This window comes from Excalfactoria chinensis, chromosome 2 (assembly GCF_039878825.1).
Source record: "Excalfactoria chinensis isolate bCotChi1 chromosome 2, bCotChi1.hap2, whole genome shotgun sequence".
In the NCBI taxonomy this organism is placed as follows: domain Eukaryota; kingdom Metazoa; phylum Chordata; class Aves; order Galliformes; family Phasianidae; genus Excalfactoria; species Excalfactoria chinensis.
In genome coordinates, this window is record NC_092826.1 from 10,061,187 (window position 1) to 10,087,348 (window position 26,162).

At 44.0% G+C, this 26,162-nt stretch overlaps 1 protein-coding gene across 2 annotated transcripts; it reads left to right on the forward strand.

Annotated features, from left to right (window-relative positions):
- Positions 1 to 18,158: 18,158 nt before the first annotated feature.
- On the forward strand, positions 18,159 to 25,451 carry LRATD2 (LRAT domain containing 2). Of its 2 annotated transcripts, none has more exons than XM_072330159.1 (2): positions 18,159 to 18,610; positions 19,362 to 25,451. In XM_072330159.1, the coding sequence occupies exon 2, from the start codon at positions 19,367 to 19,369 to the stop codon at positions 20,267 to 20,269; it is 903 nt and encodes a 300-aa protein (XP_072186260.1). In that variant the 5' UTR covers positions 18,159 to 18,610; positions 19,362 to 19,366; the 3' UTR covers positions 20,270 to 25,451. The 2 variants fall into 2 exon arrangements, with proteins under 2 accessions (XP_072186260.1, XP_072186259.1); XM_072330158.1 differs by lacking the exon at positions 18,159 to 18,610 and adding an exon at positions 18,727 to 18,958.
- Positions 25,452 to 26,162: the final 711 nt, after the last annotated feature.

Here is a 26,162-nt window from a genome sequence, read left to right on the forward strand (position 1 = left end):
AGACCCACAGCTGTCCTTATTTGCCCCAGCTCCAGCCTTTTGGGTGGTGCTCATGCTTGCACTCAGCTCACTGCCAGAATTAACACTGCTGTTAGCAAACAATGCAACAGACAGACGCTATGCTCTTACTAGTTCATCTCTGTGTGCTTAAAACTAGTTTTCCCTAGCACTTCTTTTACTTAAAGATCAAGTATCAAGACTTATCTGTGATAGTTACAGAACTACAGAAACTGTGCTGGCTTCAGGGGGACTCCTGTGTGATAATGAACGTAGCAGTGTCTAGCTCATTTTAGTCTTAACAGACTGTCTGCAGCAAGGTCCCTGGTCCCTGTCCTTCCCACGGCTTCTCTCTCTGAAGGAGAGAAGCTGGCTTCTCCACATGGGATCTTGCTGCAGCTCCTCCGGCCAACACTTCTGCAAGAGAAGATGGTAATGAAAGTCAGCTTGCATATCCTCTTTGCCACTTCCCTGAGGCTGAGAATCTTGCCTTTTACAAAACCCTAATGCAACTTCAGGTTAAAGCCATAATGACTTTTTCAAGCTGGTGACTAAGCATTCATCAGAAAATGAAATGATGCTGGGAGAAAGTGAGTGTAGGAACTACCCTTATTTTAAAATTCAATTAGCAGTACATCCGTAATGAACAGCCCCGTGGTTATGTAGATTTAGTAAAGTTATTAAGATCTCAGATTACATGTGGTGCTTTTTCCCCTTATTCTCCCTTTTGCTGCCCCCAGCAATACTGCCTTTTTTTCAGCCTGTCACAATACAAACTGAAACAAAATCACCAGGGGTTAAACAGCCCAAATTGGATTACAGTCACACTGTTCAGAAAATAGAATATTGCTCATAATTGTATTCCATTGAATAAATAACTCAACATTAATTTATATCACATTAATATTCTGACAATGGTTATTCTCAATGTAATTTGCCTGTCCAAGAATAAGTGTTATAAGTGTTATACAGAGCTTGGAATCCAAATAATTGATGGTTTCTGGGTTTTTTTGTTTGTTTGTTTGGTTGTTGTTGTTTCTTTGTTGTTTCCGATTTTTTGTTAATTATTTTTATTTTTTAAGACTGAACTGCATCTTGGTTGGATCTTCATAAAATCTTAGATAAAAAAGTTTCCCAGAGCTTCTTCTTTCAATATTACTGAAAAGTTATGAGCCAAGTAATTTAAGGCCTAAACCCTTTCCTGTTAAGTCTGTAGTTCTGACATTTTTTTCTTGCTTCAGGGTTTTCAAAATTTATTTTATTTATATCACAGTGTCCCTCTGAAGTTTATAGTTCCAAAATATCTACAGACAGTCTGCAATACCTCTTTTGACATCAAAGAACTTGCGACAGAAATGGGACTGGATAACTTCACATTAACTTTATTACAGCTTCTTAATGTCAGCTTGTTTTAGTTCAAATTGTCCATACCTCCCCACTGCTCAGCTTGACTGTGACCAATGACTGGAGTCTCCAGAAAGTTAACTGATATTATCAATCATCAGCCACTTTGATTTTGTTCAGTGCCTGTTGTTCTTCACTTTATCAGGGAAAAATACAATGTCTTGACAAGCAGATAAAAAAGTATATAAAGCAATAAAGATAAAGAGCAATTTAGCCAGGGACTTCTGTAGGCTTCACGGCATCACTGCAGACACATCTGATGTCTGTTCCTCCAGCTTTATCTTTGGCATCTCTGATATTGCTAGAGGGAGTTTATGGACCTCCAACTCAGTGAGGCAACTATTTAGTAACCAAGAGCATCATCAGTGTTCACGAACAAGCAAGTAGTGATGAGGGCCTGAGAAGATAAGAGAGGAAAACACTGGCAATTAGATAGAAATACAATTTCATTCCTTGCTGTCGGAATCATAGAATCCCAAAATGGCTGAGATCAGAAGGACCTTTAGGACCACCTAGAGCAGATAGTGCCCAAGAACATATCCATCCATGCTCATGAACAACCACACTACTTCAGGTCCAAAGAAGGGTAACAGCTTGTGAAGGGCTTGGAGAATATGCCCTATGAGGAGAGACTGAAGGAACTGGGGCTGTTTAGTCTGAGGAAAAGGAGGCTGTGGGGTGACCTTACTGCTCCCTTCCAATATCTGAAATGTGCGAGAGTGGGGCTGGTCTCTTCTCACTGGTGACAGGTGATAGGATGAGGGGAAATGGCCTCAACTTGTGCCAGAGTAAGTTTAGGTTGGATATCAGGAACACTTCTTTAAAGAAAGGGCTGTTAAGCTCTGGAATAGGCTCCCCAGGGAGGTGGTTGAGTCACCATCCCTGCATATGTTTAAAAGCCATTGGTATGTAGTGATCAGGGACATGACTTAGCAGAAGGTTGTTAGGGTAGTATGGTTAGGTTGTGGTTGGACTCAATGATCTTAAAGGTCCTGAAGGTCTTTTCCAAACTGAGTATTCTCCTGGGGAAACTGGCTGCTCATAGCCTGGACAGGTATACCCTCCTTTGGGTAAGGAATGGCTAGAGGCCCATGCCCAACAGATAGTGGTTAATGGAGTTAAGTCCAGTTGGTGATCCATTACAAGTGGTGTCCCCCAGGGTTGGTTCTGGGGCCCATCTTGTTTAATATCTTCATTGATGACCTAGATGAAGAGATTGAGTGTACCCTCAGTAAATTTGCGGATGACACCAAGTTGAGAGGTGGTGTCAGTTTGCCCGAGGGTAGGGAGATCCTTCAGAGGGATCTGGATAGGCTGGATCACTGGGCTGAGGTGAATGGGATGAGGTTCAACAAGGCCAAGTGCCGGGTCCTGCACTTTTACCACAACAACCCCATGCAGCACCATAGACTTGGGACTGAGTGTCTGGATAACGGTGAAGAGGAAAGGGACCTGGGGATGCTGGTTGATGCTCGGCTGAACATGAGCTGACAGTGTGCCCAGGTGGTCAAGAGGGCCAAAGGCATCCTGGCCTGTATTAGAAATAGCGTGGCCAGCAGGAAGCAGAGAGGTGATCTTTCCCCTGTACTCAGCTCTGGTGAGGCCGCACCTCAAGTACTATGTTCAGTTTTGAGCTCCTCACTACAAGAAAGACATTGAGGCCCTGGAACATGTCCAGAGAAGGGCAACTAAACTGGTGAGGGGTCTGGAGCACAAGTCTTATGAAGAGCGTCTCGGGGAGCTGGGATTGTTTAGCCTGGAGAAGAGAAGGCTCAGGGGAGACCTCATTGCGCTCTACAACTTCCTGAAGGGAGGTTGTGATGAAGAGGGGCTTGGCCTCTTCTCCAACAAACAGGACCTGAGGAAATGGCTGCAAGTTTCACCAGAGGAGGTTTACATCAGACATAAGGAAAAACTTTTTCTCTCAGAGAGTGGTCAGGCACTGGAATGGCTGCCCTGGGAGGTGGTGAAGTCGCTGTCCCTGGCAGTGTTCAAGAGGTGTCTGGATGAGGAGCTATGAGATATGGTTTAGTGGTTTGCTGTAGCTACAGTAGTGGAAGGACAGTTGGACTAGACGATCTTGTATGTCCTATCCAACCTTGTGTGATTGTGTGATTCTATGATACTCCCACTGAAAATGTTTAACAATGCTGCCCATAGTACTTCCTCAAAAGAAAAACCCAGTGGCTGGATATCTCAATCTGGGCATTTCTATGTAGTAATTACTCTTTTTCCTTTCCACAGGTCCTGTAATCAGAAATTCCCCAAGACAACTACACTGTTCTGTTTTCAAGCACCTGCAAAGAAGAACAACAAAGCTGGCAACAGGACCAGAAAAGATGTATGAGGACTAGCTGAGGGAATTGGAGTTGTTTAGTCTGGAGAAAAAGATGCTGAGAGGGGAGCTCATTGCTCTTTACAGTGCCCAAACAGTCTCCAGGCAGTGGCAGCTCCTCCTCAGCCACAGAATCATCGAATCATCGAATCCTCAGAATTCAAAGGGACCTTTAAAGGCTATCTCATCCAGCTCACCTGCAATGAACAAGGAAATGCACAGCTAGATCAGGTTGCCCAGAGCCTTATCCAGCCTCACCTTGAAAGTCTCTATGGATGGGGCATCAACCAAAATGCTAGATAACCTGTTCTAGTTCCTCACCACCCTCACTGTAAAATACTTTTTCCTTATATCGAACCTAAACCTCCCCTCTTTGTGCTTAAAGTTATTTCCCTTTGTTCTACCACTACAGATCCTGCTAAAGAGTCTGTCCCTTTCTTTCCTGTAGCTCCCCTTTAGATACTGAAAGGCCACCTATCAGGTCACCTCAGAACTTTCTCTTCTCCAGACTGAACAGGCCCAGCTCTCACAACCTGTCCTTGCAGGAGAGGTACTCCATCCCTTGGATCATTTTTGTGGCCCTCCTCTGGTCATGCTCCAATAGGTCCATGTCTTTCCTGTACTGAGGACTCCACATCTGGATGCAGTACTGCAGGTGAAGCCTCACCAGTGCAGAGTAGAGGGGCAGGATCACCTCCCATGACCTTCTGGCCACCTCCTCCAGTTTAATAATTCTGTGTGATGTCACAGAGTATGAAATACCCCTTTGGCCAGTTTAAATAAGCTGTCCTGGTTCTGTTTCCACCCAGCTCCTTGTGCCCCCCAGTTCCCTCACTGGCAGGACAGTACCAGAATCTAAAACTTCCTTGGCTTTGTGCAGCACTTTCTCAGCAACAACTAAAACATCAGTGTGTTATCCTAAAGCCCCTAAAGCTGGAACACAGCATCAGACCAGACACCATCATGAAAATAAACTCTATCCCAGCTGAAACCAGGACACAGGACATGAGGAAAAAGTCTCAAGTTGTGCCAGAGGAGGTTTAGATTGAATATCAGAAAGAATTTCTTCACAGAGAGGCTGCCCAGGGAGATGGTGGAGTCCCCATCCTTGTAGTTATTTAAGCGGTGTGTGGAGATGGCACTGTGGGGGAAATGGTTTATTGATAGAGTTCATAGATCAGGTCAGTGGTTGGACTTTATGATCTTGAATGACTTTTCCAACCTAGTCGATTCTATTACTCCTTGATTTCCACATTTTCAGGAGAATATCTTAGTTCTTATGGTAGTACTTTGCATAGATACAGTTTTTGGGAAGAGATATCACTTTTCATGTATAAGGAAGGACTGACATGGAAAGACCTTCGCTTCTCCCATTGCTTCAGATGCATGCATGCTGTCATTTATTAGACAGTTCCAAAAGTATTCTGGGCTTTCTGCCAATCAGCAACACAAGGAGTTCAGGATGAAAGGCAGCTTTAGAGAGATGTGACCATTTCTGCAATGGTGCTGAAATACTAAATGCTAGAATTAGCTGTATAGACAAATTCAGATTACAAGTATTAAAGCCTTAAACAGGTGTGTACTTTGGGAAATATACTCACTTTTCCAACTAGTCTTCATAGTTTCCTTAACACTGAAGTGTTAATTTTGCATAATATTACTGGAGATAACTTCATCTAAATCTTGCATTTTCTTGTCTTTGCTCTCAAAAATAATCAGATAAGACAATTGGTTGAATGAAACTTTTGCAACTTGACTGAATTGAAGGATAATTTACTGCAGTTCACTTAGAAGCAGCAGTTAAAAAAAAATCTTAAAAACTCTCCTTGGTACTTCTGAGTCTTACAAATATACTCATGTAAGATTTTTTTTCCCTGCATTTTGTAATCTGTAGGTCTCTGCTTTACAAATTCTCTGTCAAGATATATATTTTTTACAACCTGAACATAATATTTGAATAAGGCTATCAACAGTGGACAGATCCTGGAAGGCAAAACCTACCACGGCTGGCATTTTCCAAAGAATGATGGGACCTTGGAGTCCAATTTCCACAGGCCTCCAGCCTATTATCTTGCTGATCAATCACTTCCATATGTAGCATTTGATGCTAAACATTGAAAACAATCCACATTTTACTGCCAGCACCAAGTGCTTGAGAGAGAAACAAAACACACTGAAAAAACTATTTTGCAACTGCAAGCATAAGACTGCATGACAATGAAAAACAGCAAGAAGCCCAGCACTTTAGCTCTTTTCCTGGTAACTAGTACCACCAAAGACTGTGGCTGTACGCAGTGGTGACTGCAAAATAGTGACAGAACGGAACACAGTCACTCTTAGAAGCTTCTTCACTTGGTGTCACTGGTGGAAAGACCTTGCATAAATATTGCCAACTAATTCTATCAGGCTTGATATGAGAACATAAGAGGGCAGAAGTATGGAAAGAGGCTATTACTGTAGGCTCCCTCCAGGCAAGGACACCGTGACACCCTTTTGTATTACAGCAAAAGATCACGAAATCTGGAGTCTGGCAGGGACGGAGAGGACTGACAGAGAGGAATAAGGTTGGTAAACTATTGGGAATGCTTCCTGAGGTAACACTGGTACACCCTTGAGCTCTTTAGAACACAGATATCCATTATTTATTGCAACTTTTGTTTGTAAGAATATCTCAGGCCCAAGCTAGTATTTGAGGCCAGGGGAAATGAGGGCGGATCCATTCTCCATAGCCATGGTTCTACCTTCCATTAGGTCTCCAAAGAGACAAAGCAATCCCACACTAGTAGAAGATTCCTCCTTCATTTAAACAAAAGACTGAGTACCTCTTGTGCATAATTCCACCAGTCTTCTTCCAGGCAACAAACAGGACTTGAGGAAATGACTGCAAGTTGTACCAGAGGAGGTTCAGATCAGACATAAGGAAAACCTTTTTCTTTCAGAGAGTGGTCAGGCACTGGAATGGATGCCCAGGGAGGTGGTGGCAGTGTTCAAGAGGCATCTGGATGAGGAGCTACGAGATATGGTTTAGTGACTTGTGGCAGCAATGGTAGTGGGAGGATGGTTGGACTAGATGATCTTGTAGGTCCTTTCCAACCTTATGATTGTATGATTCTATGTGGCAGTGCTTCCCAGAATGGAGGGCAATACAGCATGCTGTTTCTTAATGGGAAGAGTTAAGAACATTTGTCAGGAATTTATAAAAATGAACATAGGTCCAGGGCAATCTGATCTAGTACTTGATCTAGCAGCTGGCAACCCTGTCTGTGCAGGGGGATGATCTCTGAGGTACCGTCCAACCCAAGCCATTCTGATTCTATGACAGAAGATATAGCAATTTGGAAGCAGAAGGAGAGAAACAGACTCTATTACATGGCAGCAGCATTTAACTATCGAAGAATGCTGATATCAAAGATCAGTCTTGGCTCAGTTTCTACAGATATCATAAAACCACCACATGCAATTAGACACAATCTGTGATGTGTATTTCATAATAAAACCAGAACTACCACACCACAGTTACTGACTTCATTCACAAACTGTAAGCATTATTTTCCCAGGTCAAAATTAAGATTATTGTCTAGCAACAGCAAAAAATATTCTGTTCTCCTGATAGATGTTTACAATCTTTTCAAGGCTGATTTAATTAGTCAGATTTTATTTTGCTGATGACATTAACCTTGGCAGGAGTTAAAAAAAAACAACCCAGAAACAAAGAGAGAAAAAATTCTGTTCCAGAAAAGCAAAATCCACAAGTCTGACCATAGTGGGTTTTTTTTGTTTGTTTGTTTTTGTTTTAATTAGTATTCTAAATAAATTACATAGTCAATTTCTACTGAAACACAGTGTTTTTATTTTATGCATTTAAAACAGCCTAAGAAACAACATGGAAGCGATAAGCATTGATTTTCCTCTTTTGCATAAGAATTACAAATATAAAAATTTATATCTGACCCTTACATTCCTAAAGCCTTTATTAAAATCACATGCCAAACCTGATCCTACTGGAAGCACAATCTACACAAAGCACCTTCACTCTACTTGGCTAAAGAAGGAGTAATAATCCATGTGCTGGTCTCTATTTGCAAGCCATTTCTAAGAAACAAATACCTTAATCTTAGCAACAACACGTCTTGGTATTTCCAACCAGGAGCTTTTAACAGAGAAAGCTTTTTGGAAAAGTTAAAACCTAAGCAATCAACTTTTCAAAGGCTCTTTTGTGTATTGAATAAGGGCTCTGCTTCAAGAAAGCTAGAAGAGCCCAGATATGCATGGAACTCATTGACTTCAGTCCAGTGTGGAAAAAATCACCCAGTTGCCTTTCCTCACTGACACTGAACACAATACTACCAAAGATGCTGTACTCCTTGAGGGCCAAGATCTCATGGCCTCACTTGCAAGAGTAGCACCTTCTCACAATTCTGTTTAGATCAGTACAGAATGGAGTCAACCTCTGGCCTTAAGTTATGCATTTATTTGTGATTTCTAATGTTTGTTCTTTATAAGACCTGACACAGCAGTCATATTAATACTGTATGTTGGCTTGGTTTTCAGATATTGGCACATCAGTACTAATACATTTGACTTTCAAATGGGAAGAAGATTCCTCTTGAGAATTCATGAAACACTTTGCCAGAGGAAGTGCATCACTGCTCAGATCTGTTACTTCTGTTGTGGGCCAGGGACAAAGTCTCCTTCATACCACTAAGAAGTAACTAAGAGAGTGGTATTCACCATGGACAGCACATGGAGTTCAACTAAGACAGCAGCTCTGTACGTAATGCTTCCTGTTTTAGTAACGTTGGCACACATCAGAGGCAAATGGTGGTATGGCCATAGAGGCTGAGAGAGGTTCAGCCTTCTCACCAATATTCCAGTACATTTTGTTGCTGTGCGACAGATGGCAGCAGAGGGGCAGACTGTCAAACTGACATTTGATGTGAAAGTGCATATGAAACAGAAGCGTGTCATCGAATTCCTTCATGTGGAAAAAATGGCATCCATTGACATTCGTTGGCATTTGCTGAACGTTTATGGAGACCAAACAGTGGGCATGAGCACAGGAAGGTGGTGCACAGTGCATTTTTGCAGAGGCAACAGCAATGCAAAAGACAAGCCATGTTCCAGACAGCCATGCAGATTTTAACCAGCACAGCATTCAGTCTCTTGTTCATCGCTGGTGAAAATGCATAGCTAATGGTGATGATCATGTTGAAAAATGCTGTTTTGTAGCTGAGAAATTGCTCTATCAAATAGAGTTACTGCACTCTTTGTATCTGTTTAGTTTCCATAGAAATAAATAGAAGGCATTGCTTTTGGAGCAACCTACATACATAATATCTGAAAGGGATAAGGGGAAGTAGTTTTTTATATGTTACCTCTTCACATGAACCATCAGCAGAGCTAAGAATACTTATTTTCCCAGGCATCCCCCCAGATGGAAACATTTACCAGCCAAAAAGAATTTCTCCCTTTGAAGTCCAGGAAAATCAGAAGTATTTAGGCAAGGACAGCCTCAAGGGGTTTTACCTCTTTGTGGAGTTTCAAACTGAAAAGTAGATTTTATCTAGTTCTCACTGAATCAGACTCCAGGATGGAGAAAAAGGAAGCTGTAAATTGGATTGGCTAGTAGGCATTATTAACAGGCAGATCTCTTGTGTCCTGTGAGAATAACAGAACCAAAATACGGACTGAAAAGGACCTTCAAAGTTCATCTAGCTCAACCTCTTGCTCAAGGCAGATCTACTTAGGTCAGACTGATAACACAGGCATCCAGCCCAGACATTAACCCTTCCAAAGGTGGAGATCACACAGCTTCTCTGGGCAACCTATTCCAGCATTTGCCCACTCTCTTTCTCAAATAAATAAACAAATAAATAATATTAAATCAGATTTTTTCAGATCTTCACTGGTGCCTTTGCCATTATTCTTGTACTGGCGAGTCCGTATCTGAAGCAGCATTTCGGCTGCAATCTCACAAATGCTGAAAAGAGGGAGAGGATCACTACCCTGGACCAGAAGACTACACTTTTATTATTACAGCCCAGGGTGCCATGATGATTGGCTAGACATGAATCTTGTTGAATTTAATTAATAAAAAACTGCTACGTGCAATGCATTCTTTGAGTCACTTCTTTTCTCAGACTTTTTCTCAGTCTTTCTTCAGACTCACTTCTCTTTTTTTTTCCTGTTGTAACAAGGCCAGTATTAATGACATCTTATCTTGAAGACATTACCTTCACCCAGATTTTATTGTTAGACCTTTGATCAAAGGAAAGGTATAGACAGCAGAGGGTCTTTTCCCTCTCTTCTACTCCGCACCAACAAAATAGCACTGATTAGATACTCTGGGAGTATAGATTGTAGATGTTGCAATGGGATATCTAGTAGTATTAGACTGTTGAATCAGTGCATCCCCAAAAGAGCAAGGTACACACAATTTTGGTTCTTTGCTCTTAAATTCAATTGAAATCTTTCCCTTAACTTAACCAGAAATTGGATTTAGCTCATAACATCAACTGAAGGGCATTTCAGGTGAAAACAAGAATCTGCAGTTTCCTTGGAGGAGTGTCTTTACTCTGCTTGTTCTAATACAAACACCGCACTGCAAAATGGTTTTGTGTTGAAACCACTTTACATTTGATGCAGTGGAGATTAAAGCTGATTGTTGCAGTGACTTACTACAGTAAGTGTTTTGGTCCCTTGGCATGGTGGCCTTGCTGCTTTCCAAAAATAGTGTTTGCATTTTCCCCTACAGATGATTTATCTTCACCCACAGCTTTGCTCATGCTGTTATCTCCTTCATGTGGAACCATAAAACACTTAAATCAGAGCAAGAGAACACTACAGAAAGAGCCAAGAAATAGGATTTGGTGAGGAGTCGACAACTTTAGCATATACAGGGACTGTTTGAAATTAAGCACTGCCTGTAGGCATGAGTGTCAGACCTGGTCTGCAGCTGGTGTGAAGAGGAAAAGCATCACTGAACTGCTGAGCTGAGCCAAGTTCAGAGCTCTGCCTGCCCCGAGCCTCCCTTCCAGCTCTGTCAGCCTGCAGAGGACGAATTGGAATGGCCAAGGGGCTTCCCTGCAGCAGCTGCCGTGATTGTGTCACATTCCTGCCTAGCATACAGCCCAAGGAAGGAAAGAGAGAAAGGAAAAAGGAAAATAAAAGACAATGCAATAGCACTGAGCAGCACATCGCTCACTGTCCTCTTCCCCTGTTGGAACTGACTCACGTAGCCAGGCAGGAGAACATCTGTCTCCAGAAAAGCAAACACATACAGCTGTCAGTTCTAACAGGTATTAGAGACATTATTATGAGCACACACATCATTATCCAGACAGCACTTTATAAATCCAAACCAGCAGAGCCATCCAGCAGGCCAGAGGCTTCCTTAACAGCAGATTCTACCAGGAATATGATTTTTATCTAACTAGTTCATGGGATTGAAGGAATGAATATGCATCTGCTCCTTGCTCTCCTCCCACAAGCACAAACAGAAAGGGCTTAATGGAAGTCAAGGTTAATATCAATGCTCCCTTAAACCAGAAGCATAGTGGTATTTCCTCATGCTTAAATGCCTTTTGCAAAGGGGCAGCAAAAACAACAGCCTCAGTGCTTGCTCTCTGCTTACACTGGTTGACTCTGCACTTGCACTTGACCAAGGCTTAAAATGGTTCTTCATTGTGGGCAGCAGTGAATGAGTCCACAGGAATGACCTTTAAAGGTCCCTTCCAACTCAAATGATTCTATGATTCTGTGATTTCAGCCTGCCTGGGCTCACTGCTCCCCTGCAGCCTCCACCATCTCAGGAGCAGCATTACTTAAGGTCGAGGGATGCTTGCAGCCAGCAGAAATCTGCAATGACAAAAGGCATTTGCCATGCATGCTGCAGGAGTTTGCTGCACATCAGAGGTGCTACGTCTTGGATCTGCCTGAGCATGGTGGGTATCAGCACTCTGGCTCAAGCTGTGACACTCCTACTGCCTGGAGAAGCATAGCACCTACCTACTGATTTCCTGCTGTCCCCGTGGACCTTGTTAGCAGGGAATAGGAGTGCCTTAATGCTTATTCATCCTTGCAGCCTTTAGTGCAATAGGTAGGAGTGTCACAAATGGCAAACAAAGACTTGAAAACATAGATCCTCCCACTTAATTTCTTTAGAAGTCTGAATGCATTGCTACAGCACTCTCAGGGTGTCACTCTGCTGTCACTCTTCTCTGGTGCCTCAGAGTCTGGAGTGGGGAATTGGCAAAGTTATCTCTGATGCAGCCTCCAGTCCATGAACTCCTCCAAACCCTCAAGGCCAAAGCTTCATGTGGCTGTGCACAGCCTCAGTGATTCCCCAGGAGACTTGCTAGGAGCTGAGTGCTGCTTTGTTGGATTTGGAGAAATTCTTGAGGAAAACCCTAAGCATCACCTTCACAGCTGTTTTGAGGCCTTACATCTCTCTTTTTGTTGGCTGGGGAAGAATAGTTGTAACCAGTTTTCCAGTCTAATGGGTGAATGAAAAGGAGAATTGCTCAGCTCACTTCTCTTCTGCCCTTCAACATACCTGCAGAAAGGTTGTAATGAGCAGCAAGCATTCAAACATAGGATAAAGACAGGAGGCCCCAAAAATATCCTGTAACCACTGTGTAGATGGGCATGTGCTCTGACACGATCAGCCTCACATTTTGGCACCAACATTATCAAAGTCACAGAAGGGGACCCTGCCTGCTGGTTCCTCTGCTCCTTCACATTTAAAATGGAGGCACTAACATACAGACATGTCCTAGTGTTGCTTTAAGAACTGCTGTGTTCACTACAGTGGCTTCTGCATAGGTACTCCACACTGGGAGCAACCAAGAGAGCTTTCTCCACCAAAGTGGCAGTTCCACCCTCTCCTGGCTGCACAGGACAGATTGCCAACAAGGCAGCCAGCAATCCTGTGATGTATCAAAAGACACTGATAGGGTGGCTACTGGGGAGAAGCCTGGAATGCAAGGAAGACCAGAGATGCAAGAGACGAGCATTTGTCACATTGGGTAATCACAGAATCATAGAACCATCCGAGTTGGAAAGGACCTTCAAGGCCAACTAGTCCCACTCTAGGCCATCCTTACTGTAAAGAACTTACATACATCCATACACATGCATGTATACTTATACATTATTATATACTTATACAGTCTAAGACGCATGTACTTTACCTCTTTCCTTGTAAGCTTATGTTTGAAATACAGTTGTTATTTTCTGGAAGAAAATGGACTGCATTTTAATTAAGCTATGCCTGCTGCTTAAGTCAGTTTGATAGCAATTCCTAAAACTCCAGACCTCCGCTGACACATGCATTACTTCCTTTTCATTTGCTGGAATTCACCAATTAAAATCTCACCGTGGTTAAAACTTCTTTCGAGATAAAGCTTGGGTGCCTCAATCAAAACTCTGTGGCTTTGGCAATGTCAGCAATTCATTTTGTTTTGGATCACATTTAGTCAAAAAATTACAGAGCTGAAAGCACTTAACAGAAGCATAAGCTTCCACTGAGAGTTTTAGAAAAATAGAACAGTCTGCTGATGTGATAAACATGGCAATCACTGTTTCTACTCTCTGCTCTCAAAATGCAGATCTCTTTCTGATAAATTTCAGGTCTTGAATACATTGTGGCCCATGCTATGCTATACTAAGTACCAAAGATCATATGTTTGGAAGCATGCAGATGCCAACTTCTTGTTAACATCATCAAAGGCTTTTAGGCTAAATGGAGAAACGAACACTAAGATCTCAGTTCAGGTAGTCACCTTCCTGACACTAGACACACGTTAAATGCTTTATGTTATATCAAATAACATGAATCAGAAATGTTAAAATACTAATGTTCTCATGATATTTGACATTTTTGGGTACATAAATTCTATGGTTGTCTAAATTCCAAACATTTCTCCTGGCACAAACACAGAGTCACTGAGTAGTGACTACAGGCACAGATCAATGCCTGTTTCACACATAAGCTTAAAAACAGATCACTAACTAGTTGTAGCCTGACCCAATGGATGTATCAGAATGGCTCTAACACAACAGAGCAACAATGAGCTGATATCCAAAACCTGGGTTACAGCAGTCATGCAGGATACATGAGACCCAGAGACTCAAGCCCTACTCTGAGAAGACGTGAACAAAACTCACCCACTAGCATGCCCTAGAACCAAAACTTTCAGATCTTTCTGGTGGGCCTGCCTGAATGGCTCTTGATGAAGATATGGGAATATTTATTACAGAGGACCTCGAAGCAATCTCATTCCCTTCCTGAACATGATCTCAGAGTCACTGTCATTCTTTTCTTTTCTTTTTTTTTTCTTTTCTTTTTCTTTTTCTTTTTTTTTTTTTTTTTTTTTTCCATCTGACTGAATGGATATTTAATGAACTGCTTCAGTGGGACAGACAGAGCACGACTAGCTCAAAAAATAGCAAACAGTCTGGTGGCTTCCAGCACTCTCCTGGGAGATATTGGTTCAAGTTCCTTCAGCGAGATGAGAGGCTTCAACCTTGGTCTTTCATACCCTAAGGAAGCAATATGAAATATTAATGCATTTTATTAACTGACATGGCATCATTGTGAGAAACAGCCAACCTCATTAAAGCACTTAACCTTGAATGAGTATTAGGCTGTGTAACAGGAGTGAAAGGAAGCAGTGCTTTCCAGCAGCTGTCAGGACACTAGCTCTCTTCTGTTCCATGACACCTTGCTCTGGCATGCTGGCTCTGATGAATCTCATTCTAAGTGGCATTCACAGCTTTAGAAGAACTTGGTGCTTTATTCAGGGATGAGACTTCCACTGGAAGGCAAAGAGGTGATGAAGTAAATATTACAACTCAGCATTTAAACTTCTTTGGTGAACTGAGCTGAGGAGCTGTCAGGTCCCAAACCTCCCTCAATTAAGGTATGATTGACTTCTACAGAACTCACTGGAAGAAATCCCATGGACTTCACTAGGACGCGCTTCATAACCTCAGTGCCCCTAATTACACCATAGCAATTAAGCACTCTAGTTTGCAAGGGCTGTGATGTAGTAGAGTGTTTACATGCCAAACGAAGCATATTTTATTGTAGTTCTCATAAAACACTACTGGAAAAAAAAAACAAACCACAAAACCTGAAACAATTAAATAATTCAAGTGTGTCATAGCCATCAGCTGGGTGAATACCTGTAAACACAGCTTGCTTACAGACTGTGACACTGAGCCTTGTCATGCACAGAATGACTGGTCACTAAGAAGAAAACATAAATATATACAAGAATATCTTCTCATAGTGGATATGTTTTTAATAACAATAACAATGGCAACACAGCATTTCACATCCAAGTAAGGATGAAATATGATTTCAAATTAACATCACCTCTCGAAGTCCTCAATGTAGGATGCATGTAAGATTAAATATAATGGAGCAACAAAACAAAACATATGCCTCGCTATCAAAACTATAGGCCTGATCTGAGAGCAGTCACTGGAAAGGCCCCTGGATCAGAAAGAGTGGTGAGGCATTGGCACAGGCTGCCCATGGAGGTGATGGAGTCACTGTCCCTGGATGTGTTCAACTAAGAGTAGATGTAGGACTGAGGGATGTGGTTTAGTGGGCATGGTGGTGATGGGTTGATGGTTGGACTAGAAGATCCTAGTGGCCTTTTTCAATCTTAATGGTTCTATGATTCTAATGATTCCATACCAGCTACATAGCCATAGGGATTGGTACAAATGTACCTTCTCCTTTTATGACCCACAGTCACTAAGCCAAGTGGTAGAGTCATCTCAGACTATATAGTGATGCAGCTTTGAATTTCCAAAGAGCATGACATCATGGCAGTTTTTTTGGCCCCAGGCAGAAAAATAATATTTAGAGTGCATGTTATGGGCAATCAAAATTTCAGGCATTTAAAATATCCTATGATCCATGTTGCAGCCCACTAAGATGGTATTTTTACAACATGAAGCCAAAGGTGTGTGTTGCTGCACTCAGCAGTAGCTTAAAAACATATGGATGTGCACATTCAAATGGGAAAATGCTGGAGAGCTGTGCAGAGCAGAGGGAGCCAGACCTCATGCAGGTTCACCCATTTCATTGCAGTCTTTGCAGGGATTCAGATAATATGGCTGCCTGGAGTGATCCAGCCCTAAAACCACACCTGGGTTTTGTCTGTAAGGGGATTGATTCATTTCTAAAAGAGAATGTACAAATACTTATGCAGTCTGAATGAGCAACTAGGACCAGGCAGTGACCCCAGTCACTTATTTCAGTCACAAAATAATAGAATGACTTGTGTTGGAAGGGACCTCAAAGTTCACTCTCTTACAACCCCTTGCCATCGTGTGGCTGCCCCCCACCAAGCTGCCCAGGGCCCCATCCATCCTGGCCTTAAATGCCTCCAGGGATGGGGCATCCACAGCTTCTCTGGGCAGCCTGTGCCAGTACCTCACCATCCTCTGAGTAAGGAACTGCTTCCTAACATCTAACCTGAATCTTCCCTCCTTTAGTTTAAATCCATTCCCCCTTGTCCTATTACTGTCAGGCCACATAAGAAGTAATTCCCCATCTTTTTATAAGCTCTAATAAGTACTGAAAGCATGGACATTCCTGTTGACTTTTGCAGATACACATCACAGCTGTACGTGGTTCACAGCACTCGGTTCCCTCTGTGACATGTGCCCAGAGCTGAATACCTCACAACTGGTTTACAAATAGCAGCTCGCTGAGCAAGCACTCTTGTAATTGAAGAACATCCAAAGCGAGGTCAGAGGTGTGTCTTCAACTCTGCCCTGCTGCAGCTTGGGCTTCCAGCTCAGTGCTGTGCAGTGAGTCTTCCCTTCAGTCAAGATCCACAGACTGGATTATCCTTAGCAGATAAGCACCAAAGACCTTTTTGCAAAAGCTATGCAAGAGGTCAGCACTCTCTTTAAAAGCACATTCACCAAGACAGCACGTCACTGCCACCACCCCCAGCCCTGGTCAGGCCCATGTAGGTTGGTTGCTTCAAGGCTTAGAAGTTAAGCACACAACAATTTTAGGCATTGTAATTTTAGGCACCAGCCCAGGTGACATATAGGCACTAAAAGCCCTTTGTGGATTTTATATAATCTGCAGGCACAGTACGCAATTACATATGGGTTCTGGGACACAGAAACACTCGCCTAAGGTTTCTGATCATGGAAAGCAGATTGATCAGAGGATGTGGATTCTGAGGAACAGCCATTGAAAGGAAACTAAAAGAGATCAAAGAGATCAAAGCAGCCAACAAGGTGCAGAAAATTAAGCACTGGGGTGAGTTGAAGCAGATGGGAAGAAAAAGAGCAGCAAATACGTGCGGATGTGCAGGCACGTGCAAGTGCTCCTCTGGGCAATGCTGAACACCTGCATGGACACAGCTCTTTTCACACTGCAGCAGATTGAAAAGGTAACCTGGCCTTCAGATGAGGGCTGTCCAACTGTTGTAGTTACAACATAAAACTGCTCCAAAGACGGTAAGGTAGGATGCTGAGACACAGCTTCCAGCACAAATGCAAGAAAATGAAGAAGTCACTTCTATGTTCAGCCCAGCTCCTCCTCCCAGCAGAACCTCACCTTTACATGTGCCCGTCCTTCTGGAGTGAAGCAATTTTACAAAGCCATATGGAGCACGGCCCCCTTTTGTCCGGCAGCATCTGTATCTACACCAGCAAGCAGCACAGCACAGGAAGGGAGGAACTGTAATGCTGAAAAATGACATCGGCATTCAATACACTGTAAAGGTTTCCTCAGCTAGTCCTGGGGCTGGAGCACATCTGCTACAGCTGAGGTTGTCTGAAACCTCTTTGTGATGAAAAATGAATCAAGCCACCAGGGGACCCAAAACACGAAGTCCCCATTCAGCTGCCCATCACTCGCTGCAGTGCTGGGGCTGTCCCAGGGAGCACCGTACACATCTCCCCCTCCCCATCTCCTCTCCCCACACCAAAACACGTGGCTGTATCTGAAGCCAGAGCAGCACACCACCAGATGGAAATAACATTATCTGAGCCTACAGGCAGCACCCAGCACCCCATAACACTATGCCTCATCCTGCACTCACTGCTGTTCAGCAAATCCTCCAAGCAGCAGTGTGCAGTTGGGTTTATAAATTACAAGGCAACAGACAATGAGACAAAATTAAAGACATTACTCCTAGCTCCCATAAATTATCTCTGTAGTCTATTTGAACAGCATGGATTTACCAGTACATGTGGAAATAGGAAGAATACCCACCTAGCAGACTAACTGGGTATTAATGAAAAAAGGAGAATAGTGTGTTGTGTTCTCTGAAATGCAAAAAGAGAAATACTCCCACCGGTCCCGATAATGCCATTCCAGGGGGAAAGAATCATCATCTTCTATATTGAAAAAGAGAGCGATCTCGTGGAGTCAAAAAGAAAAGAGATTTATTAATAAAACTAATTACACGCTTCGCTCGTGGAAGAATGCGAGGCATCGAGTAGCCCAGGAGAGCCGGGCTCTGTGATTTCGCCGCGTTACAACTTCCCCGCTATTGCCGGCAGCTCCCGGCGGGGCTTCGGACAGGGATCCCCGGAGGGGTGCAGCGGGATCACCCCACGTCTCCGCATGGCACTTCCCGTCCCCTCTCGGCGCCGTCCCGAGCAAACTCCGGCTCCCGGTTATCCCAACCCCTCGCCGAACCGGCGGGCTGGGCTGCTGCATGGCAGCGCTCCCTTAAAGGGGCCGCGTGCGAGCACGCGTGTGAGTTGGTGCGTGAGCGCGTTGCACACGCAGCCGTTAAGCGCAAAGAGCCCGTCCGACCTCCACCCGCGGATCTGCCTCGGCGGGGAGCAGAGCGCTTGGCATGTAGAGCGAGGAGAAAGAAAAAGGTGCGGAGAGGAGGAAAAAGGGGAAGGAGGGCGGAAAGACGGAAGGAAGGGGGGAAAAAAAGAGAGAGGAAGGAAAAAGAAAAAAAAAAAAAGAGCTGCCTCTTTAAATGTTGGGGGCTGAGCGCTCGCCGGGGCGTCCGCAGCCGGATCCAGCGTCCCTCCTCTCGGCCGTGCCTCCCCGGCGCCTCCTGCACAGCCCCGAGTGCCGGCAGCGCGGCTGCGGGCGCTGCTGCTGCGGGGAGCGCGGAGCGGGGCTGGGGGGGCCATGATCGCACCCGCCCCCAGGAGCCGCGCCGCCTCCGCCCGGGAGCCCTAAAGCCGCTCGGCGCCGCGCTGCCGTTCTCCGCGGTAAGTTTGCGGCCGCCCGGTGCCGGCGCGGGGGCGAGTTGAACCGGGATGGCTCATCTCCGCGAGGGGTGGAACTCCGCCGTCTCCAGCTCGGACCTCCGGACCCCCCCTTTTAGCCGCGCCCTCGGTCCCTAACAGGTGGCTCGGGGCTCCTTCGGCGCCTTCCTCCTCCTTGCTGCCGGCTAACAGGTGGCTGTGCTGCCTCGCCTGCCCCTGGGCTCTGGCAGTGGTTCGCGGCCGTCACCTTTATTCTCCCTCGGCTATTCGCAGGGTTGTGTTGCAGCATGAAGTGTGGTTAAGGTGGGGAAGGGGAGGGGGGGGGGGGGGGGGGACCGTGTCCTAAATCCCTGCTCTGCTGTCTCTCTGGCCCCTTGATGGCCATGCTGTGTGTGTGTTGTTACAGCGGGCATGGGGAACCAGGTGGAGAAGCTGACCCATCTGAACTACAAGGAAGTTCCCACGGCAGACCCGACTGGCATGGACAGAGATGAAGGGCCCAGGATCGGGGTCTCCTACATTTTTTCCAATGACGATGATGAGCTGGAGCAGCAGCAGGACTCGGGACATGACCTCGGAGGTGAGCATCCTGCCCTGCAGCCCTACGATCCCCAGCTGCACGAGGTGGAGTGCTCTGTTTATTACCGGGATGAATGCATCTACCAGAAGAGCTTTTCTGAGGACGATGTGCTGCCAGAGGAGGGCGAGGAAGGAGGCAGGGGACACCTGAGCACCTACACCCCAGAGAACCTGCTGAACCGCTGCAAACCGGGCGACCTGGTGGAGTTTGTGTGCCAGGCCCAGTACCCACACTGGGTGGTCTACGTGGGCGATTTTCAGGTTGTGCACCTGCACAGGCTGGAGGTGGTGAACAGTTTCCTCACCGATGCCAGCCAGGGCAGGCGGGGCCGTATTGCCAACCAGCTGTACCGCTACAAACCCCTCAGCCCTGCCACGGTGGTACGTAACGCCCTGGAGCAGGTGGGCTGCAAGGACCGGGACCTGAGCTGGAGAAACTCGGAGTGTTTTGCTGCCTGGTGCCGCTACGGCAAGAGGGAGTTTAAAATCGGCGGGGAGCTGCGCATCGGCAAGCAGCCCTACCGCCTGCAGATCCGGCTGGGCGACAAGCGCAGCCACACGCTGGAGTTTCAGAGCCTTGAGGATCTGATCATGGAGAAGAGGAGAAATGACCAGATTGGTAGGGCTGCCGTGATCCAGGAGCTCTCCAGCCACCTGCAGGCTGCAGAGGAGGAGGACGATGAGGAGGAGGAAGATCATCCCCACCATCCAGGTGCCCGGACTGCTGTGGAGTAGTGCCTCAGCACCGCCATGCTACTCGGGCTGGGTGATGGGGATTAAAACGGAAGGCTGCGAAATTGAGCTGTTATAAACCCTTTGGGCCGCTTCAGTGCAGCTTCATTCCGATCACATGTGAAAGGAAGGGGGAAAGCTGATTAAGTGTCTGTGCTTTAGTGCTTAACTCCTTCAGTGCTCAACGATAAAAAACCACTGACTTATTGTAGAGGATAAAACTCAGGGCAACTCTACCCTTCTCTGCTCCCACCTCTTTCCCTTCCTCTCTGCCAGCCCTTCCCTCCACCATCTGCCAGTAGGCCTGACCCTATGGGAGGTTAAATGCCTTTGACATCTACTTATTGGCAGAAGTTAGGAGTACTTAATACTATTAAGGAGCCAACAGCTTCAGGACATGGCCATGTTTATTTGAGTGTATGATCAGTTGGTAGCCAGGAAGTGTGATATGTTGCTGTCACTTCTCTGCTTGTTTCTCTTCAGTTGTGGCTCAGTTGGTCTTGCAACAGGCTGCTTGCTTGCTTGTGTGGTGCTAGGCTTTATGGATGGGCGGCCAGCTCCCCAAGAGGTGCAAGGGAGAAATCAGTGCTGACTTCAGTAAAATGTTTTTGATGTGTCTGGTGCTTTCTTCATTAATAGAAATGTGCAGGTGAGCTGGTGGAGCTCTGCCTCTGCTAGCAGCATGTGGTTCGATTGGGGAGAGAGGAGCTGTTATTGTTGACCAGTCCCAGGGAGGAGGAAGCTCACAACCGTGATTGTGGAGTCTGAGCACTGGTGCGTGCTTGGGCTCTTATAGGCAGATACTGAGCTCTGCTGGAGCTTGTTACAGGCTTCTCCTAAAGCAGACAGCGGAGATCCCGATGACATCTGTGGAGAGCACAGAGGCCATAGAAGTAGATCGTTTGTGTGTACCAGCACATCTTCAGTGAGCTACCCCTCAAGAAGGGTGGTCTCATGGTTGGGAGTGTGGCACAGGTCCTGCACAGCAGCACTCCCTCCCTGCGATGGGAAGGAGTGCAGGATGGAAGGCGGGGGGGGTTGGGGCATTTGTTTTATTCCCTCTCCTTTATCACAAAGCAATTTCTTCTTTAGAGACTTCGTGTTTCCTTATTTTCTACTAACTTTTCTAATGTGCAGCTGAAATATAACATCAGAAGAGAGGATTTGCCTCGGGAGTTGTTGTGTAGGTCCCCTATTAAGTGGGTTGGGGGGTGCAATGCTGCCTCCCCTGAATGTTCCCTGTATTCTGCTTTCAGCTGTTGAACAGTTCTCCCACGTGGGCGCCATCAGATCATTGTCCTGAGATCTTAAGTGTGTGAGCAAACAGATTTGGACGCCTGCTTATAATACAAAATTCCTTCCCTTTAAAAGCACAATAGTGAAGAGGTGAACCTGGAGATAAGCTTGAGCTCATTTAAATAACAGCAGTTAACGTTGTGCTGTAAACTTGGAAGCATTGTTACTGCTGTCTTCCCTGCAGTTGTTTATGGTTATACCACAAATAGCAAAGTACTCCATGTCCTTTCTGCCCCCTTGGGAGTAAAGGCTGTCGATTAGGAAGTTGGTACCAATTTTTGATTAGCTAGAGCTACATAAAGCAACTTTGACAATATGGTTTAAACAAGTCTGAGTTGTTTTCTTCCTAAGATACACAACCTGGAGGGGAACAAAGCAGTGATAAACTCCTTCAGCCTTGCTTCCAGAGGAAATGTGGCTTTAAGGTTATGCAAATACACCATACAGTGTTTCCTTAATGACTCTGTGTTCTCATTTTGGGCTGCAAAATGCTCAAATCCAAGAGAGAATTTAACACCCGGCTCTGTTAGAACTGTAGCTCAGGTGACTACACTGATGGTTTTCTTCAATATGCAGTTGAGTCACACTCATGTTGGTGTGGCTGTCAAGCAAACATGCAACCTTGCTTTAAAAGTATGGTAACAACCCATATCTGACTGCAGTATGGTTCGTGTGTGGAGGGCTGCATGCAGCTTTCATATGATGAAATGCTGAAAGCTGAAATGATCATGAAAAAAAAGTCCAAAAGAGAATAGAGAGTCTGTGCTGTACCGACTGATATGAGACAGCTGAGGTTATCTAGACCACAAGTAAATGTCTGCCTGTTGTTTCTTTCATACTGACCCTTGTACATAAAAAAGTTTATTTCTCTGTGTAATATATATATGTAAAATAATATTTTCTTACAGATATTTTTGAAAGTTTAAAAAAAAAAACAATAATCCATCAAAACCTTGCATTTGAAAGTAAGTTGTTATGCACATTATTTTCCAGTCCTCTGAATGGGTTTATTTTTCATTAATGATCTAAAGTATATTCTAGGTCATAAAGTATAGAAACTGCTATAAATGTCAGATATTATGTATCTACAGGGTACTAAACAGTAAACTAGTTGTGAAAATATTTTTCCCTTGTGTCTGAAACAACAGAACTCTGACACACAGCCATTTCTCTCCTTCTGAGATAACCCTGCGTGGTCTGGCTTTGTTTTCTGTGGGTTTTTTCTTCTTTTCCATTTTTATTTTTTTTCCCCTTTGTTTAATTAGAAAAAATAGACCAAATCTGTTTGAGAACAAAGAGCAAAGCTTCTTTGACCGACCAAAATCATGTCTTGTGCTGATCTTGGTGCTTCCCTGTACCGGTCATGCCTCTTGGGATCAATTCCTGTGCAGGCATAAGGGCCTTAACAAAGAATCCCAGAGCTTGCACAGCCCTCTAGAATGGAGAGCTGAGCAGAGGGCTTTGCTCACAGCAAAGCAGCCTGGCATGCAGTCAGCTGCATTACAAAACCTGTCTGCCCCTCTGACACCTGCAGTTCAGGTGTTCAGTGCTTAAGATAGCATGAAAGTGGGTTTTCATTGTTCCTGTTGTTTTTCTTTTCTTTTTTTTTTTCTTCTATTTTTTTTTTTAAGGGTGGTTTTGTTGTTTTTTTTTTTAGTATGTCCTTACAGGGATTTCTTAACCCAACAGCTAATGACTGTTGAATCTTTAACAGGTGGGTCTTTTTTCCCCCCCACCACCCCCCCACCTGCTGATTAGGCAGTGTTATTCAATAGGTGCTACGAACACCACTGCAAACATTTCTAAGCAGGCTGGTTTTTAAAGCCATGGCTCACAATGTGCAGACTAGAATTGCTGTAAGAGCACATCACAGCTGCTTAGCTTCTCACTTTTGTTTTACTGTAATTGTTTACTTTCTGCAGACTACACTGGGATTTCTACAGCTTGGTTGGTTTTTTGTTTTTGTTGTTGTTTTTAATCAAAGAATCTCTTGGGGAAAACAGTCATCTTTTTTTGTGTGTGTAGTTCAAGACTTCTCTGTTGCTCAAAAAAAAGAGAAGGGGAGAGAATAGATGGAAGTGCTGTTCTCTGAGCTCATTCTTTAAGGTAGAGAAGTGAAGGCGTGATCCTTCTTCAGAGCTTCTGGTTCAGCCCAAGGCCTGTGCTGAAATTTGAAGTTGAGCCACTTGGAAAAAGTCCTCAAAACTCATAATGTTCTTGAAGTTAAGTGTCTGTTTGCATTTCTGTCTGAATAAGGCTGGAATCTTGATATGAGGTCTGTGATGGGAGCATGGAGGAGGATCTGACATTGCCTGTTCACGGGGAGGGCGCAAGAAGCACTGTGAAAGCTCTTCTCAAAGTGCTCTTGTCCAAACAAAGCAGATGGAATCCAACCCAGAGTTTGGCCTCGGTTTTCCCCCTGAAAATTTGTGACTGACTCAGCAAGTGGTGAGACAAACACGTTACACAGCAGTTACATGCTAAGCTGACAGTCATGCTGCGGACTGCTTCCTGGTGTCTTTGTCTTGTTGTGCTTGAACTTACCCTTGAGTTTTTGATATTACTGGCTTTAAAAGCCCTTTGGTTGTGCACACACTCATGCATCTGTATGAATTTACTCATTTGGATGTATGCACTGTTACTGATGGAAAGACTGCTGTGGGTGTCATTCTGCACGTGGTAAGGCTGGGAAGACAAAGCCTCAGATGAAAGTAGTTCCAGTTAAGAAATGGAGATGAGCAGTCTTACTTCCCCAGAGTATTGGTAGGTTTGATGCAAATGATACCACAGAAATGGCTTTATAATGAAGCCTACAATTATTCCTTGACTGAGTAGTTTTAAAAACACAGTTCAGATGCTTACCTTCCATGATAGTCTTGCTTATATCTTTGTTCACTATTTCAAGTTTCCATGATTGTGTGAGTATGAAGTATTGATTACAGCTCTCTGTAGCTCAGCTGGACAACATAGTAGACAGTTGTAGGGTAGATGGGAAGGGGAAGAAAAAACACCACCACAAAAACAGAAGCTACTTCAAAAACTAGCTTTTGCTCGGAAAAGTATATCCTTCAGACAGAAGGACTATGGAAGTCAATGTTAATTGTTTTGTATAAATGCAGCTGTAGGCACGCTTCTACCATTTTGTTCTTTTAAATTCAATATTTCACTCCAAGTACCAAAAAGGCGTTCTGTGTGGAATATATTTCAGATTTTGACTGTAACAGCAGATTTCTTTTTCTTTCTTTTTTCCCTTTGGGTCTCACCAAAGGGTGTGTGAGGCCTGTTGAGTCGTTTGCCACCTGTGCTTTCCTGACTATTAACCTCATCAACTGCAGTTCCAACAGCCACTTAGGAACAAATACTACTTTTGAAAGTGAATCTTATACAACTGATCAGAGATGACTAACTATAAGTAGGAAATGCATTGTTTCCAGCAGCAGTTTCTCTTTGTGAGAAAGATACTGTTATTTATGTGTTGACTAGGCTACTCTGTAAAGTAAGGTGTGGTGATGAGGCGAGGTTTATTGTATTATGGACTTAGATTCTCCAGATCAGACTCTTATTTTTTAACTGTGGATAAGAAGAAATCAGAGTAGCTTCTTCAAACATCAGTGGTTTAGGTGGTTCTTTTGCATTATTGTTGAATTAGAAGCTTTCTTTCAATGCACATCTGAAATTCCTGATATTGTAATACTTCATGGAATCATCTACAATAGCCAGTGTAATCATAAAATGATTTATTTTTTTTTTAACTTCATGAGCATTTTCTGTAAGCTGTCTTTTGTCGATGAATGTTAATTGTTAGTGCTAATATCTCTTCTTTTCCTGAGAAAGAAGTACAGATCATTGATTGTACCGTTTCCTTCAAAATGAAGGGCATTGCATAGTAACTAAAAAGAAATAAAAGATTTATAGTATCTTTTATAATCTTTCTTTCCTTTCTTTGTTATTATTATTATTATTTTTTTTTATGAATGTTTTTTCCTCGCTTGTTTGGAAAACTGTAGTGATTTCCTACATGATGGATGCATCAGGCACAAAACAATCAATGTTTTCACTGGCTTCACATGTCAGATCAAAATGTAACTCTTCACTTGTGTTCATGCTCAAAGACAAAACAAACCTCTATACAATGCCAGACTGTCAACTGATTAATAGGCAATAGCTGTATTAAATCTGAGGATCTGGCAGATAATTTAATCTTAAAAGTGGAAAATGAATTCAGAAAAAGATCATACAGTATTAGTTGGCACCCAGGCCTGTCTTGTGTGCCAGTAACTGCTAAAGGAACAGATGTAGTGTTTGTGAGAAGGAGAAAGGAGAGAACATCAGAACTCATGGGGAGTTTGGAGAAAATCTCTACAACTACTTGGTCCATGTGATGTCTCATGGAAACTCCAGGCATGGGATGAGAATGGTGTGCTGTCTGCTAGTGAGCAGTCACACCATGCACAATGGCATGTAAGTTGTCAAAGCCATCCACCATGTATGCATCCATGACTACAGAAACAGTGATACAGTGACTGAACCTTACTTCCCTGAGGTTCTGACTAGAAGTTGTTAGAAACTCATGCAAAAGCATCAAGTTAGGTTCAAGCAA